Source organism: Notolabrus celidotus, chromosome 20, assembly GCF_009762535.1.
Source record: "Notolabrus celidotus isolate fNotCel1 chromosome 20, fNotCel1.pri, whole genome shotgun sequence".
Lineage (NCBI taxonomy): Eukaryota > Metazoa > Chordata > Actinopteri > Labriformes > Labridae > Notolabrus > Notolabrus celidotus.
This window is the reverse complement of record NC_048291.1, coordinates 1,516,219-1,531,931: the sequence shown is the minus strand read 5'-3', so window position 1 is coordinate 1,531,931 and position 15,713 is coordinate 1,516,219. Positions and strand designations below refer to the sequence as shown.

At 41.3% G+C, this 15,713-nt stretch overlaps 1 protein-coding gene and 1 non-coding gene across 2 annotated transcripts in view; one reads left to right on the top strand and one right to left on the bottom strand.

Annotated features, from left to right (window-relative positions):
* bptf (bromodomain PHD finger transcription factor) overlaps window positions 1-10,216 on the bottom strand; it is a 33,059-nt gene extending 22,843 nt beyond the window's left edge. The window contains 3 exon segments of the mRNA XM_034711399.1: window positions 2,539-2,759; window positions 5,155-5,974; window positions 9,434-10,216. Coding sequence (XP_034567290.1) covers window positions 2,539-2,759; window positions 5,155-5,974; window positions 9,434-9,959 — 1,567 coding nt within the window. The 5' untranslated portion in view covers window positions 9,960-10,216.
* A 3,512-nt stretch (window positions 10,217-13,728) lies between these two features.
* trnas-aga lies at window positions 13,729-13,810 on the top strand. The gene has a single exon. It is a non-coding gene; the product is annotated as a tRNA-Ser (tRNA).
* The last annotated feature ends 1,903 nt before the right edge of the window (window positions 13,811-15,713 follow it).

Below are 15,713 nucleotides of genomic sequence, written 5' to 3'. Positions count from 1 at the left end.
ACACACACACACACACACAGGAGGAGAGTTAAAGACGACTGTGTGACACACACACACACACACACACAGGAGGAGAGTTAAAGACGACTGTGTGACAGACACACACACACACACACACACACACACACACACACACACACACACACACACACACACACACACACACACACACACAGGAGGAGAGTTAAAGACAACTGTGTGACACACACACACACACACACACACACACACACACAGGAGGAGAGTTAAAGACGACTGTGTGACAGACACACACACACACACACACGCAGGAGGAGAGTTAAAGACGACTGTGTGACACACACACACACACACACACACAGGAGGAGTTAAAGACAACTGTGTGACACACACACAGGAGGAGAGTTAAAGACGACTGTGTGACACACACACACACACACACACACAAACACACACACACACAGGAGGAGAGTTAAAGACGACTGTGTGACACACACACACACACACACACACACACACACACACACACACACACACACACACACAGGAGGAGAGTTAAAGACGACTGTGTGACACACACACACACACACACACACACACACACACACACACACACACACACACACACACACACACACAGGAGGAGAGTTAAAGACGACTGTGTGACACACACACACACACACACACACACACACACACACACACACACACACACACACACAGGAGGAGAGTTAAAGACGACTGTGTGACACACACACACAGGAGGAGAGTTAAAGACGACTGTGTGACACACACACACACACACACACACACACACACACACACACACACACACACACACACACACACACACACACACACACACACACACACACACACACACACACACACACACACACACACACACACAGGAGGAGAGTTAAAGACGACTGACAGTCAAACTGAAACAGAAACCTCGTCCTCGAGGAGGAAGGAGGAGAGCGTGAAGGAGGAAGAGAGGGTCAACCGTCAGAGCAGCAGTCACACACTTGAATCCTCACTCCACCACGTTCACACTCTGGAGACGTGATCTGAACAGGATCAGGATCACGTCTACAGAAATAATGATGTTTAACTTTAGAGTCTTTAACGGGTACTAAATGATTTAACTGACTTAGAGGGTCGGAGAGAAACCGTACCATCCTTGACGCTTCTTTACTTCCTGTTTTGATGTTTGTAAGGTCGGTCTAACACCTCTGCAACACCTGGAAATCACTTCTTAACACCAAGAATCCAACCCTTCAATAAAACTCAGCTGTAAGAGAACAGCTGAGCGAGTAAGCAGCAGTGGGAGTTCAAAAACCGTCCTCTAAAAGGTCTTCTTTTTGCCTCCTTCAGGATCAGTGTAAATCTGAGTGTCTGATAACTTCCTGACAAATACCGACCTTTGACCTCAAGGAGAGGAGGCATGTTTGACCCTAAAGAGCTGCTACATTACTCTCCTTAAAGCCACATGACTCCTCCTTTAGCATGTGTATAAGATCAAGTGTTGATCAGGAGTTCAACCGGGGTCAGGGCGGCAGGAGACACGCACAGACGGGTCCTGTACTCCTTTGCGACCGAGGCAGTTTCAGGGCCGATGTAAATGTTAGTGAGGGGTCTGTCAGACGTTCAAAATGCGTGACATGTCGGCCTATTGAGCGAGTAATCCGCTATAACAAAAGAAGATGCTGAGCAACGTCAGGTGTTGTGCAGAGCCTGCCTTGCTACTGTTTCTACCTTTACAACACACTGTATAGAACTGATAGCATCAAACGGATCATACTGAAGTGTATAAAATAATCAACATGCTGAGTATCACCATGAGGAGCAGGCTCATAAGTAATCTCTGCAGAGTCAGTGAAGACCCAGACAACATGTGGATTTACTGCAACAGGACAACTGAACAGAATCAGATTTCAGACTCACACTGTCCAGTTTTCTGTCTACTGGTTCTTATTGAGAAATAGGAACATGTTCACGTGGTCAGGTGTCGGCCGGGAGCGCAACTGAGTCATGATCAGTCCGGTGACGGAGAAAAAAAGAGACCTGTCACTCAGCCGCCGCCGCCAGCTGAGCGTCTCTGCTATGTGCAGTCAGCTGATTCACAGGAAACATGCTTCAAACTTAAAACACTTGTTTGGAAGAATTTTCTTAAGTAGTTGTGGTGAACACTTACAAGACGGCTGTGATCAGAAACACAAACCAAACATGTTTCCTCCATCGTCCTGCAGAGAACAAATCAAAGAGACTAATGGATTCCAAGACAAAGCAGCGGTCGGCCGAGGAGACAAGCTGCCGTTGTCCTCCATCGTTGTTGTTGTGAGGGGAAGTTGCTCTGAAATACAACCCGGTTCATGTTGGTGGAAAAGAAGTACTAGTGGTCTGTTGGCTTTGTATCCATCCCGGCTGTGTGAGATGCTTGATTCTGATTGGTTAAAACCCCTTGACTACAGTTATTAACTTTCACTAACATGAGCGACACCAGAGTCATGTTTTTAAAAACTGTAAACAGAGAATGGAGCTGAGGTGTGATCGTACCGTTGACAGCGGTGAGGTAGGCTTTGTTGGTTGCGCGGGCTTTGTTGGTCAGGTCCTCCGTGATGTCCATGTGAGCCTGCACCTCCTCCTTCATCTCCTCCAGCGTGGCGTGGAGGTCCGTCTCCCAGTACTCCTTATCCAGGCCCTCCATCAGCTCCTCCAGCTGCGCCTTGGTGCTGTAGTACCAGATCTTCTTCTTCTCGTGGTCGCCGTCCTCCTCGCTGCGGAGGGAGAGAGGGAGGGGAGAGAGAACAGAGGGCTCAGAGGTGTGGGGACAAAAAGAGGAGACACAAACCACTGAATCCATCTTTTCTAATAATAAACAAGAGAGCAGAGAACAGCTGGAGGATCACAGAAAGTCTGTTCACAAGACAACAGAGTCAGAAGAGAGAGAGAGAGAGAGAGAGAGGGAGAGGGAGAGGGAGAGGGGGAGAGAGAGAGTGAGAGAGAGAGAGGGAGAGAGAGAGAGAGAGAGAGAGAGAGAGAGAGAGAGAGAGAGAGAGAGAGAGAGAGAGAGAGGGAGAGAGAGAGAGAAGTCTTGGATTGCATGACTCCTTTATAATCTCCAGTCAAACAAATGCCAAGTGATTTCTTTTCTGGTAACTCACTGTTTCATTCTCCAGCTGTTTCAAATTTCAGCTCATAACAAGACACACACACACACAGACACACACACACACACACACACACACACACAGACACACACACACACACACACACAGAGACACACACACACACACAGCAGACAAAGACGGGTAATGGGAAAGCACATTTCGGGGAATTGGATTCGACTGGCAGCAACTTAATGATGATTTCTAACATTTTGGAGGCGCTCTGAACTCGACCCGTTCACACACTCTGGATCCACATCACGTCTCCCTTTAAGGTAGAGCAGAGATCACTATAACACCGGGTACACTCTGGATCCACATCACGTCTCCCTTTAAGGTAGAACAGAGATCACTATAACACCGGGTACACGGGGGGGTCCTGGTGACCGCAGCTCTTTAAGCTTCAGGTGTGTTTTCACCTTCTTCAATCAAACTGAAACACTCCCTCTCTCGTCTCTGAGGCGCTGACGTCTCTCTCACTCCCTGATCTGTTTCTCAGAATAAAAGAGAGAGGGGGGTCCGGCTGCAGACCTCCACTCTCAGACGGTTTAACGGGTCCTCCAACGTGAACCGGAAGCTCCCCTCCATCGCAGGACGGAAGTGACGGGAATCTAATCGTCCTTTATGGTCTCAGCCGTCTGATAGGCTCCTCCTCTATTGTCAGACATGATAAATATGCCTGCCTAACGTAGAACAACATCTTGAACATTCAGATATCATAGTCCAGGCCTACTTAAAGCTAGGGTTGGTAGACACAAACACAAACAAACATGGCTGCTGTTAGCACTCACAACTGTCATGCTAGCATTATCCAGTTGTCATGGTGACACGATATCAGGAGGAAAGTTATAACACATATATAATACTGTAACAGCTCTACTGTTTGTTAAACCTGTTCAGTGTAGATGTTCTTAATTCCTACAGTGTTGACAGTCAGTGAAGGCATCGGGAGAGACAAGAGGAGAAGTTCTTCATTCATTCGTAGGACTTACTAAATGTCATTCATTCTTCTGCTTGTCAGAGCCCCCGTGGTGAGAGCTTATTAGACTCTGGTCTGGACTACAGTCCTGAGCAAAGCCCCTCATTGGGTCAAAGGGGACAGGACCGAGGTGGAGCGAGAGGGGAAGTAAATAGAGGCAGGAGACGGGGAGTGAACGCCTGGGATATGTACGCTCTGCAGGAGGAGGGCAGAACGGCAGGACGGGATTTGATTGGTTCCATAAATTGGACCCTAATGACGGTGATTGGTTGGTGTTTTCCCAGGTTTACTCCGGCTGTAGATAGCAGCTTTCTTTACCTCTTTTTTAAGAACACATTATGTGTTGATCACCATCAGAACATAAAGATCATTTTAACCAGGAGAACAAAAAGTGGATCTGAATCTGAACACCAACCCCAGCTTTAACTGCACTTTAAGACTTTGTCATTCAATTCAAAATTTAAAAATGATGTACTGTTAGTTACTATAACTCTAACTAAATAACTGTAAAATAGTTAGCATGAAACTGACTTCAATGAACATATGTTACCTTCATGTGTTGCATATAATATGAAGTGAATCATATTGCTGTGGATCTTTAAACCTTGAATTGATCCGACCTGTGTCCCTGTTTGACGGTTCAAACACTGAATGTAAACACATTGTGAGGTTGTGATCGGACTGGAGCTCAAATCAAACATCGTGTCTCTCTGGAGGAACGCTCGAGATCATCACACCGAACGGAAGTGCCCACCACTTTATGTTGTGTTACTGATGAGGTGCATTTCAGACTTTGTTTTTTCAATGTAACACTACTGAGGAATCAGGTTAACCAAGGTCATCAAACAGAGAGGGGTCCAGCTGCAGACCTCCACCTTCTTAATCCTGACGTCACTTCCTTCTTACGGTGGATCTAAGAGAGGAGCCTGTAGGAGAGTCAGCTGAGAGTGGAGGTCTGCAGCTGGACCGTCTTGGATTGAAAGGTGGTCCTACAGGAAGATAAAGACATGAAGGGTCCTGACTTACACAATAATCCTTCTGTTCACGAACCAGTACTTCCTCTGGTGGCGGTCATATCCGATGGGCTCCTGGCGGATGTAGGGTCTGTTCCTCTGCACCTCCGACACGCAGTCCGTGACGCCGGGCACCTTGTGCGCCACGCAGATCTCGCACTGCCACTCGTCCTCTGGAACCACCTCCAGAGGAGGCTTCACGCACTCCAGGTGGTAGACCGCCGAGCAGGTCTCGCAGCACAGCAGGTCCCCCAGGCGGTGGCACACGCGGCAGTGGTCGTCGTACTGCATGCTGCCGTCCGACATCAGCTCCTCGCGGGCGATGTTCGTGGTGAGGAACTGGTCCACTAAAAACTGTAGCACCTTGATCTTACTCTCAAGCGGACTGTAGGGATACTCGTCAGTCTCCTGGTACGGCAGGACGTGGTGGTACTCGCGGTCGCTCTCGCAGTACGCCCGCAGCACCTCAGGCCACGTCATGCCGTCGATAAAGTACAGGGTGGAGTTGGTGCTGTCCTTGAGGTCGGCGGGGCCGAAGGTGGTGTTGGAGGTGTCCTCCTCGCGCAGGATGACCTTCAGAAGGGAGTTATGGGTCTCTGCGATTAAAGTGCACTGCTCCTGGCCCACGAGTGCTGCACAGAAGTCCTCGAAGCGGAAGGGAGAGAGACGCAGGACGGTGCTGAAGTTCCTCAGCACCTCGTAGATGGAGGTGGCGTTCAGCATCTCCTCGGTGGTCACCAGCAGGTCCTCGGAGGAGTCGGGAAGGCTAAGATGAGGGATCTCCTTCTCCTCCAGGATGGGGGTGCGAGGTCGGGGGCGGGCTTTTTTCCTCCCTGTAAGATGCACAAAGTATTTTAGCACACAGTAACTTCAGGAGGGGAGTACAGGGTAACTCAGGATAGGATGCACAGCAAAGACAGCAATAATATCACAACACAGCGATTCTGAGAACGCTGCTCAATCATACAAACATGCATCATGATGTCGGATGTATTGAAGAAGGTAAAGTGCAGGATTCATGTTGTTAGTGCTCCTTGCAAGGACGCAGGAAGTTTTGATGTGAGTTGTCAAAAGTTTGGAGTTCTATAATATTTATAAATCTAATCAAAACATGAATTATATCACGAGTCAGGAGGACGATATTTTGCAGATTCTATGTTTTGTCTCACAATTGAAGCAGAAAATAGTTTAAATTAATATTTAAAATTACTATGAGCCACATTTCTATTCATTATTCTTCTTAATGTTTAATGCACTTTATCTATAAAGTTTTATTCATCATCCAGCTGATTAAAAATGTGGGAAAACAACCAAAAAGTGGGCGAAACTACAGAAAGGAAAAAGTAAGGAGATACATGTCATGATGCTGGAGTAAATAAAATGTTAAATATAAGTTGTGCAGACTGGATTGAGACCTGTAGCAGAACTTGTGGGTGTGCTTGTCATGAGGCATAAAGTTGTCAAAAGTTTGGAGCTCCATAATATTTATAAATCTAATCAAAGCATGAATTAAATCACGAGTCAGGAGGACGATATTTTGCAGATTCTGTTTTGTCTCACAAGTAAACAAGACAAAAAGTTTAAATCAGTATTTAAAATAATTGCAAGGCACACTTCTATTAAGAGCTGCATCAGCTGTAGTGAAATATTCAGCAAAATAATCCTGTATTTTATCCTTTTCTTAATATTTAACTAATTTATATCACAATGTGCTTTATTTATCATTCAGCTGATTAAAAATGTGAGAAAACTATCAAAAAGTGGGTTAAATTCAACATTTCTTTAAATCTTTGAGCACAAAACAAGATAAGGAGATAAATGTTGGACTAAATAAAATGTGTAAATATAAGTTGTCTGCAGCAGAACTTGTGGGTGTGCTTGTCATGGAGGCATAAAGTTGTGATGTGAGTTGTTAAAAGTTTGGAGCTCTATAATATTTATAAATTTAATCAAAACATGAATTAAATCACGAGTCAGGAGGACAATATTTTGCAGATTCTGTTTTGTCTCACAAGTAAACAAGAAAAAAAAAGCTTAAATCAGTATTTAAAATAATTGCAAGGCACACTTCTATTAAGAGCTGCATCAGCTATAGTGAAATATTCAGCAAAATAATCCTGTATTTTATCCTTTTCTTAATATTTAACTAATTTATATCGCAATACACTATTTATAAAGTTTTATTCATCATGCAGCTGCTTAAAAATGTGAGAAATCTATCAAAAAATGGGGTAAAATCAACATTTCTTTAAATCTTTGAGCACAAAACAAGATAAGGAGATAAATGTTGGACTAAATAAAATGTGTAAATATAAGTTGTCTGCAGCAGAACTTGTGGGTGTGCTTGTCATGGAGGCATAAAGTTGTGATGTGAGTTGTTCAAAGTTTGGAGCTCCATAAAATGTATAAATCTAATCAAAACATGAATTAAATCCTGAGTCAGGAGGACAATATTTTGCAGATTCTGTTTTGTCTCACAAGTAAACAAGAAAAAAAAAGTTTAAATCAGCATTTAAAATAATTGCAAGGCACACTTCTATTAAGAGCTGCATCAGCTGTAGTGAAATATTCAGCAAAATAATCCTGTATTTTATCCTTTTCTTAATATTTAACTAATTTATATCACAATACACTCTATTTATAAAGTTTTATTCATCATGCAGCTGCTTAAAAATGTGAGAAATCTATCAAAAAGTGGGGTAAAATCAACATTTCTTTAAATCTTTGAGCACAAAAGAAGATAAGGACATGTATGTCATGTTGTTGGACTAAATAAAATGTGTAAATATAAGTTGTCTGCAGCAGAACTTGTAGGTGTGCTTGTCATGAGGCATAAAGTTGTGATGTGAGTTGTTAAAAGTTTGGAGCTCCATAAAATGTATAAATCTAATCAAAACATGAATTAAATCCTGAGTCAGGAGGACGACAATTTGAAGATTCAATGTTCTGTCTCACAACTAAACAAGACAAAAAAAGTTTAAATTAATATTTAAAAGATAAGATCAGATAAGATATCTTTTATTCGTCCAACAACAGGGAAATTTAAGAGTTGCAGTAGCAAAGTAGACAGTGCAAACAAGAGCCTATAAAATATAAATTATTAAAAAGTTATTAGGAATTAAAATTAAAGAAGTAAAAATAAGCATATCTTACAACATATATAAACAACTAAATAAGTACATTTACAAATATTTCCAAAACCAATGAGGCGGTGAAAAATGTGCACAGACTTGTAGATAAATAAAGAACTATGAGGCACATTTCTATTAAGAGCTGCATCACCTGTAGTGAAATATTCAACAAAACAATCCTGTATTTTATCCTCTTCTTAATATTTAGCTCTTAAATTGTCAATGCACTCTATTTCTAATATTTTATTCATCATCCAGCTGATTAAAAATGTGAGAAAACTATCAAAAAGTGAGTTTAATTCACATTTCTTTAAATCTTTAAATCCAAAACCAGATGAAAAGATGAACCATGATGGTTTAATACTTATTAAAGTGTAAATATAAGTTAGTGCAGACTTCATGGAGACCTGTAGCTGAACTTGTGGGTGTGCTTGTCATGCTGAGCCGGCTGAACACATGGCTACTGTCATTAGCTAAATGAGGCTGCAGCAGCATCCTCAACATTAGCTGTCAGGGTTAGCTAACACATTGAACCTCCTTCTGTTTATGCTGCATTTAAAAACATCAGAATTTAACATTTTAAAGTGTTTTTAAGATGTTTCATTGTTTTATTGACTTTATTTGAAAGCTGTGTTGAGAGATGACAGGTGAGCTAACGATGCTAAGTTAGCTAGCAGGGTGTTTATTAATGAGTTTTAATGATGGAGTGTGAGAGACAGGTGAGGCAGGGAAGGTGAGGTGAGTGTTAAAGGAAGGGGGACAGGTGTGAACATGGAGGAGTGTGATGTTAAAGAAGGTGATATGAGGATGAGAGGAGCAGCATGCTCATTTTTCATGCTAACGTTAGCATGCTAGCAGCAGCAGCTCTCTTTAATGCACAGACTGAACTCAGTGAATCTCTAACACCTGATTTCAGACTAACTGTGAGTTATCTTTATTATGGGATGTGTTAGAGACAGACAGGTGAGCTGGGGCTGCAGGTGTAATGTCACCTGCAGCAGCTGTAATATCTGCGGCCTGTGCTCATACAGTGCATTCTCCATTTTGAACAATAACCTGAGATCTTCCTGAGCTGGTCTGGACTCTCTCTGCAGGTTTACTGGATGCATCAGGGACCTGAAGTGTGTGTGTGTGATGAGTGCATGATCAGTGTGTGTTTACCTGGAGTGCTGGTGTGTGTGCTCTGACTCCTGAAGCTGCTCTCTGTACAGTAGCTCCCATCATCATCCTCCTCCACCTCCTCCCCGTCCAGGACTTCATCTTCCAGGCAGTCCGAGTCCTCCTTCAGGCCCTCATCCTCCTCGGACTGAGCCTCCTCCTCCTCCTCCACGTCCTCCTCGGACTTGAAGCTAACAGCATCGTCCTCCTCGTCGCTCTCGTGGTCGTCGTAGACCACAGTCTTGGACGCAGGAGTCTTCCTCGACCCTCCTCGACCCGCTCTGCCTCCCCTACCGCCGCCGCCACCGCCGCCTCGTCCTCGTCCCCGTCCCCGTGTTGACGTCCCGGATCCCCGCTTCTTCTTCTTCGCGGGCTTGATGGTCTCTCTGGTGGGGCTCTCCGCGTCCTCATCCCCGCTGTCCCTGGGCCTGGGCTTCAGAGTCCGCCTGGGTCTCAAGCCCCGGGCCGTGGCTGGGGTCTGGTCCTGGTCTTGTAGGGGTTTGGGCGGCCTGCCCCGCTTCCCTCTCATGATACACGAAAGCCTTTATTTCCCGGGCCCGGGTCTTAAACATGCACTAAGACCAGTGAAAACTGCCCCCTAACGAAGCCGGACCGTGCGGGATTAGACTGTGTCTGGTCCCGGAGAGGCCCCGGTCTCTGATCCGGACTGAGAGCTCAGAACGTTAGCCCGGCGTCCCGTATCGGTTCTCGTAGATCCGCCATCTTTCTTCTCTCTGAACAAACAGCAGGCTGGAGCTGGAGGGGTCACGTGGTCTCTCTGTTTCTGCTTCAACAAGGAGGGAAATATTACCTAAATATCACCTGAATATGAGACTCACTGTGAATATCACTCTCAGTCAGTCTCATATTCAGGTGGATCTGTCTGTGCAGGGTACAGGTCTTTCTAAAGGACTACAGGTGTAGAGTATTTAAAGGAGGAATGCACATTATTTACACACTGAGTGCATCAAATCACACAAAAATGAACATTTCTGACACCAAAGTGAAACTATAACATTCATTAAATTTTTTTGCTCCAGCACATTTTGTGTCTTGCATGAACATTTTTTCTCCCAGGATGAATTTATCCATGTAAATAAGTATAAGTTTGACATTTAACTCATCTAACTGCATCACACTCTATTTATACAGTTGTATTCAATGTCCAGCTGCAACATGAAGAGATATAATGTCATCATGTTATACTAATAAATGTGAAAATATGAGTGAAATATTACTCACAGTTTGTGCAGGGTGCTGGTCTTTCTGCAGGACTACAGGGTTTGGAGTATTAAAAGGAGGAATGCACATTATTTACACACTGAGTTCATCAAATCACACAAAAATGAACATTTCTGACACCAAAGTGAAACTATAACTCTAATCTTAATTTTGCACCAGCATATTATGACTGTTGCATGGATTGTTTTTCTCCCAGGATGAATTTATCTATGTATAAAAGTATAAGTTTGACATTTAACTCATCTAACTGCATCACACTCTGTTTATAAAGTTGTATTCAATGTCCAGCTGCAACATGAGGAGATAAAATGTCAATAATATGAGTGAAACATTACTCACAGTTTGTTCAGGGTACAGGTCTTTCTGCAGGACTACAGGTTTAGAGTATTTAAAGGAGGAATGCACATTATTTACACACTGAGTGCATCAAATCACACAAAAATGACCATTTCTGACACCAAAGTGAAACTATAAGTCAAATCTTAATTTTGCACCAGCATATTATGACCGTTGCATGAATTGTTTTTCTCCCAGGATGAATTTATCTATGTATAAAAGTATAAGTTTGACATTTAACTCATCTAACTGCATCACACTCTGTTTATAAAGTTGTATTCAATGTCCAGTTGCAACATGAGGAGATATAAAGTCAATAATATGTGTAAAATATTACTCACAGTTAGTCTCATAGTCAGGTGGATCTGTCTGTGCAGGGTACAGGTCTTTCTGCAGGACTTCAGGGTTTGGAGTATTAAAAGGAGGAATGCACATTATTTACACACTGAGTGCATCAAATCACACAAAAATGACCATTTCTGACACCAAAGTGAAACTATAACATTCATTTAAATTTTGCACCAGCATATTATGACTGTTGCATGGATTGTTTTTCTCCCAGGATGAATTTATCTATGTATATAAGTATAAGTATGACTCTGAACTGCACCACACAGTATTTATAAAGTGTTAGTCAATGTCCAGCTGCAACATGAGGAGATAAAATGTCTTCATGTTATACTAATAAATGTGAAAATATGTGTAAAATATTACTCACAGTTAGTTTCATATTAAGGTAAATCAATCACTGAAGGATGCGGGCCTTTTCTGCAGGACTTCAGGTATAGATTACTTAAAGGTGGCATGAATGTCATTCATACACTGCGTGCATCAAATGCTGCATTAAATTACAAAAAATGGACCATCCCCTGATCGTGTTTATGTTAAAAGAAGCTGCATATCTCATCATGATGATTCTGCACGACACATTTGCTCTTAAAAATCGTGCTAAAATGTAATAAATGGAGTTTTTTTTTCATATGCAAGACACAAAAGGTGCTGGTGCAAAATTAGAACGGAGGTTCTGGTTACACTTTGGTGTCAGAAACATGTAGTAATTTTATCTGAAATGGAGAAGAAGCCATTTAATTGCCTCAAACATGCATACCTGTTAATGAAGTTATAGCATTACACCTCAGTTAGGGTTAAAAGAGGTTATTACTTTATTGATCCCCGGAAGGAAATTCGGTTGTTGCAGCAACTCAGACACAATACAATCAAGATTAAATTAAAACAAGTCAAAATAAAAATAGATGAATTAGATAAGAGAGTCCTTTACTCGTCCCACAACAGGGACATTTAAGTGTCACAGTAACAGAGTAGACAAAGTGCAAAATAAATATATAAAGCAAAGGAGCCTATAAAGTAACAATTATTAAAAGGTTATCAGCAATTCAAATTAAAGAGGTAAAAGATAAGCATATCTTACACACACACACACACACACACACACACACACACACACACACACACACACACACACACACACATATATTATTGGTTATAGAGTCTGACCACTGCAGGAAGAAGTACCTGTGGTATCTCTCTGTGACAGAAAGAAAGACATAAAGACAGAATAAAAATTTAAGATATATACAAATGTTACAAATGGCAGGCAGTGTTAATAAAATATTCAGGTAACAGGTTGCCATGGTGTGATTATGGTTTGGTTCTGACAGATTAAGCATATAATGAATAAATATGGGTATATAATATGACTGTGAATATTATGGCACCCTTGCATCCATTGCAAGAGAGATAAGAGATATAGGCATGCACGTCATTTATACAGTGAGTGCATAAAATTACAAAAAAAATGGACCATGCAATATTGTGTTTATGTTAAAACAAGCTGTATACATCTCATAATGATGATTCTGCACGACACATTTGCTCTTAAAAAATGAGTTAAACTGGAATAAGTAATAAACTGCATTTATTAACATGTAATTATCACTTCATCTCACTCCTAACACATGCAGTATGTTTTTCCTACTCACCTTCTGTCACTAGTCTGTGCACATTTAAGATAAGATAAGATAAGATAAGATAAGATATTACTTTATTGAACCCCCGGGGGGGAAATTCAGTTGTTACAGCAACCCAGACATAAGTACAATCAAGAAAGAAGTTTCAATAAGTACAAAACAAAAATAAAAAATAAAAACAAAAAATAAAACAAAATAACATAAAATAAATTTAAAAAAATAAAAAAAAGTAAAATAAAATAGATAAATAAAGCTAGAATACAAGTTAGATATATACAATGTTACAAATGGAATTTAAATTAAATAGCAGTAATTACAGGCAGTATTAAAAAATGTTTCAGTAGTGACAGGTTGACATGGTGTGATTATGGTTGGTAATGACAAATTAAGCAATAAATAGAGGAATATTTGTATGTAATATGACCATGGGTTGTACTTAGAATAGTAGCAAGATAATTATATAATACAGTATATTATACATTATAATGCCAGCAGCAGTCAAGAGAGAGTTCAGGATGGGAAGATTTCTCACTGTAGCTCTGGTTTAGTAAATATATAGTACTTATTTAGTTCTCTACATACTTTTCTTAGGAGCTAATTTACATTTTTTAATTGCTAATAATTTTGTAATAATTACTATTTTATTTATATAGCAAATTGAAAAAAATAAATCCTGTAGTGGACTTACTAGTCCAGGTATTAATCAGTAGGGGGCGGTAGTGTTCACCATCAGTTGTCGTGGCCGAGTGGTTAAGGCGATGGACTAGAAATCCATTGGGGTCTCCCCGCGCAGGTTCGAATCCTGCCGACAACGTTCCTTTTCATGTTGTTTAATATTTGCGGTTATTATTTCATTTGATCGATAATACGATAAATATCGTGTCTGCACTTTTAAAAATTTCTGCCAGTGACATCTTCAACTCCTGGTGAGCATTTTGGAAAGGCCTGAACACGGCATCACAGACAACAGTAACCACTTTCAGTTGTTCTAAAGTAATGAAACAGCGCCCCCTACTGCTGAGCTATCTGTCATTGCATGCACTATCATGACTTTTTATTCCAGCCCTCAAAAATACCTCAAAATAAAACCTTTAATGAGTAAAATAATCATTATCATTACATTCTGAATCCCATGCAGCATGTTCATGTGTTTATAGTGACAGAGGAAAGACTTTAAAGAACAAGTGAATCCATGTATCTCCATGTAGTGCAGTGTCCCTCCACTAGGGGGCAGTAATGCATTATAAACAGCTGAAAGAAAGAGCAGACCAGGTCATCTCAAACACACTCTGATTGATTTAAAGCAGAAATAATTTCACATGTAGGAAGTTTAACGTCACATTAAAAGTCCTGGAAGTTTCAAAATTCAACTACAAACTTTATTTTTTAAGTGAGAGAGTGTGAGGGGATTATAAGTGAGGGAAACTCTTGTAACATTTAATCAGTGATGGTTGAGACATTAGAGATAGGTTATCAGCTTGTTAGATTTGCATGTGAATTGTACATTTGACTGGTTGCAGGTGTACTCAAAGATATGACATGCATTTATAGATTTTTCCAAATTTCTCAAAATGCAAAAACAATTAAAAAAAAAAAAAAAAGGTGAATGAAACAGAAAAACAAAATAAAAAAGGAAAATATTTAATAAAACACCCAAACAAATTATTAAAAAAATTATTTCACAAACGTAAAAAATAAAATCAATAAATGAAAAATATAATCACAAAATTTAGTGTTTCATAAACATTTTTTTTGACCCCCTGAGTTTTTCCTATTTTAATTAAATGTTTTTAAAAGTCTGATGAAGCAGCTCTGTGTTTATTTACACACAGGAAAGGAAGGTGCAGATACGCACCTCATAAGAGGTCACTGGAGACACATGATGATGTCAAGTCTGAACCTCATACCCTCATCCAGGGCACATATTGATACCAGGTTGAAACGCCCCACTTTGTCAGATTTAAGACATGCACACTGGTAAGTCATGTTCATGTCTGCACTAAATAATAGATCAATTAAAAGCATAAAAATACATCATTGTCTGAACTTCAACTGACTGTTTTATAATGTTTGCAGGTATTTGTGCAACATTTTGCAGCGGCAGCATTACAAGGCTGTTAAAGGTGTCTCATTGCATCCCACATTGCTCATACTTCAGAGAGTTCAGGTGGTCATAAAGGAAAACTGGGAACCTAATACGCCCCTGAAAGCACCAGCAGGGACTGCAGAGGAAAGCCTCAACCTTTGCGTGCCAGATAAACGCACTCGCCTGTATGAGTGAAACAAAGTGATCTGATAAGTCTAACGCGTATCAGCCACCTACACACACACACACACACACACACACGGAGATCGTTCCCCTGGGTTCATAACTCGGTGTGCTACATGAGGGAGTGAGGGTCAAACTTCCCTTCAGCTGCAGACTGCAGCCCACTCATGTGGAATCATTACTGTCAGTAAACATTGGACAGGACTCTGGAGAGGTTTACCTTTGAAAAGTGAGCAGCAAACTTACAGCTTTGCATATTAAATATTGCATATTTAAGATCCAGAAGTCCTACGTGACTTAATATCCTGAGACAGACGTTGAAGTCGAGGCATGCGAGTCTGAACTGAACAGAAGACAATGGCAGAGAGGCTGACGGGCCGGGGCGTGCAGGTCACCGGTTCACACGCAGACGATAATCTTCTCATCTCTGCACGAAATTCACTCCTCC